Source organism: Bidens hawaiensis, unplaced genomic scaffold, assembly GCF_021521415.1.
Source record: "Bidens hawaiensis isolate Kalapana, Puna unplaced genomic scaffold, B.hawaiensis_p1.1 tig00041645_1, whole genome shotgun sequence".
NCBI lineage: Eukaryota > Viridiplantae > Streptophyta > Magnoliopsida > Asterales > Asteraceae > Bidens > Bidens hawaiensis.
Genome location: NW_027497365.1, coordinates 76,223 through 78,189, shown reverse-complemented (window position 1 = coordinate 78,189; position 1,967 = coordinate 76,223). Strand labels below are relative to the sequence as shown.

General features: G+C 37.7%; 1 protein-coding gene across 1 annotated transcript; it reads right to left on the bottom strand.

Moving 5' to 3' along the window:
- Positions 1 to 598: 598 nt before the first annotated feature.
- LOC143593065 (uncharacterized) lies at positions 599 to 1,412 on the bottom strand. The gene is made up of 2 exons (XM_077072811.1): positions 1,394 to 1,412; positions 599 to 897 (listed from the first exon to the last, which is right to left on the bottom strand). The coding sequence occupies exons 1-2, from the start codon at positions 1,410 to 1,412 to the stop codon at positions 599 to 601; spliced, it is 318 nt and encodes a 105-aa protein (XP_076928926.1).
- Positions 1,413 to 1,967: the final 555 nt, after the last annotated feature.

Here is a 1,967-nt window from a genome sequence, read left to right as displayed (position 1 = left end):
TCTTTTTCTTCTAACACATTCTTTTAAGTCGCGTTTTTTTCTTTATGTTGTGCCTTTTGGCTTACTAGTATCATCTCAATACACGCTGCGTTGGTAGATATGATGCTAAACCTTTTATTTTCATCTTAGCATTCTCATTTTGTTAATGTTACTACACATTCAAGGGCAAGCCCTATTGGCTAAATGTCTATAATTAACTTTACTTGGTTGTAGTGTTAGGATAAAAAGACTTTTACTACTAATTGTAGTTGGAGTGTTACTAGTAACGAATGTAGAGTAATGCAATCAATTTATCAACTATGAATCATCAAGGAAACATATATTTACCATTAAAATGCAATTATTTCCATATAATACATCCCAAATAGATAACAATTTTCCATGTACACGGCACAATAATACAATGATGCGATGCCAATCATCACTGGTAAGTATGTGCATAAAAAACAAAAGACCCCTCACTTGAAATTAAAATACTTAAATTATATATATATGGTATACAATGATTTCAAAACGAAACATAAATCAACAAGAAATTGACCCATGCAAAAGTTGGGCAAAGTTTCTTAACTTTCCAGAGACAGCAGCAGCGAACAAATCAAGTTTTAGGTGGATTCAAGAAGCCATGCCTCTGCATCACATTCTTGGTTGCAAGAGCTGCAGCCTCACTTGGGCTCATCGTCCCTGCGGCCCTGAGTGCAGCAAACTCCTTAGCGATCTCTTGTTGCAACATGCTTGTAGCACTTCCTAGTGGATCCAGCATCGGTTGAATAGTGTTTGCTGTCTCAGGGACATCACCTTTGCTACCTTCTGTTGATCCGATTGGTGCTTCGAACTGAATTCCTTGTGGAACATCACCATCCCTCAATGTAGCCTCCAAGTTTTGTATCAGTGGCACTGTAAAATTGATATTTGAACTTTATATATATTCCAACTTAGTTTTTTCTTAATCTTGGTTTGATGTGAGCTTTCTTTTGGTCGACGAGGACTCTAATTTGGTTACTAGCCGGTGAAACAAGTGCGCTATTTCTAAATAATGTGCATAAGCGATTATGCATGTGCTGTTATTTCTAACATTCTCCTTTTATACCAACCAATATTGTGTGTTTTGCTTATTAGGAGCTCATGTATTGGTTTTTCTGTTAACCGGGTGGAAATTTCTTAGGATTCCATCGGAGTTATACTCCCACCCGAGCACATTTAACTATGGAGTTCTCCTCTCAACCACGGTCGTATTCTCTATTGTGAGCAGAATGACGATATGGGATTTGCCTAAGGGTATTACGGTTAATTAGTTATCTTTAGTAAGTTATGTGTAATTGTAGCTTTTTGGAACATGGGAGTAATAAAAGTAACATTCTTTGTGTTGGTAGAAAATGAGACCATTACTAACATTTCACATTGGCAACCATCTTTTCTGAGTGTTAACTTCATTAGTTTTTTGCATGGTTTGGTGGTTTGGCAAAACCATGTTTTGATGGCTTTGTAATCTCTTGTGTAAACAAGTCGCAGTGGGGGTGTGATTTTTGACCAGTCTTCATGAAAATCGCAAGGGGGGGGGGGGGGGGGGGTTGCAAGTCGCATCCCCATTGTGACTTACCTTTTTAAACAACACCCCCTATTGCAACTTTCTTGAATAATCGCGCCCTCCCCCATGTGACTTACCTATGTCTATAAAAGATTTAACAAAACCACCTGGAAATCACGGTGGTTTTTCCAAACCACCTAAACAAGTAACCAGACATAACCGTGCTAGAACTTGAAACTTAAAACTAGACTATATAACGCATAAATTGGGTTAGTGGTTAGTTAGAAATTTAAGAAAGATTAATAACTTACTTATAAGAGGGGCCAGTGGACTACTAAGGACTTCATTAGGGAGGTTGAGAATATACTCAGGGATGGTGGTTCCAACCAGATGCTGTGAAACTTCATTGCTAAAACAGTTGCAATTATGCTTCAATATA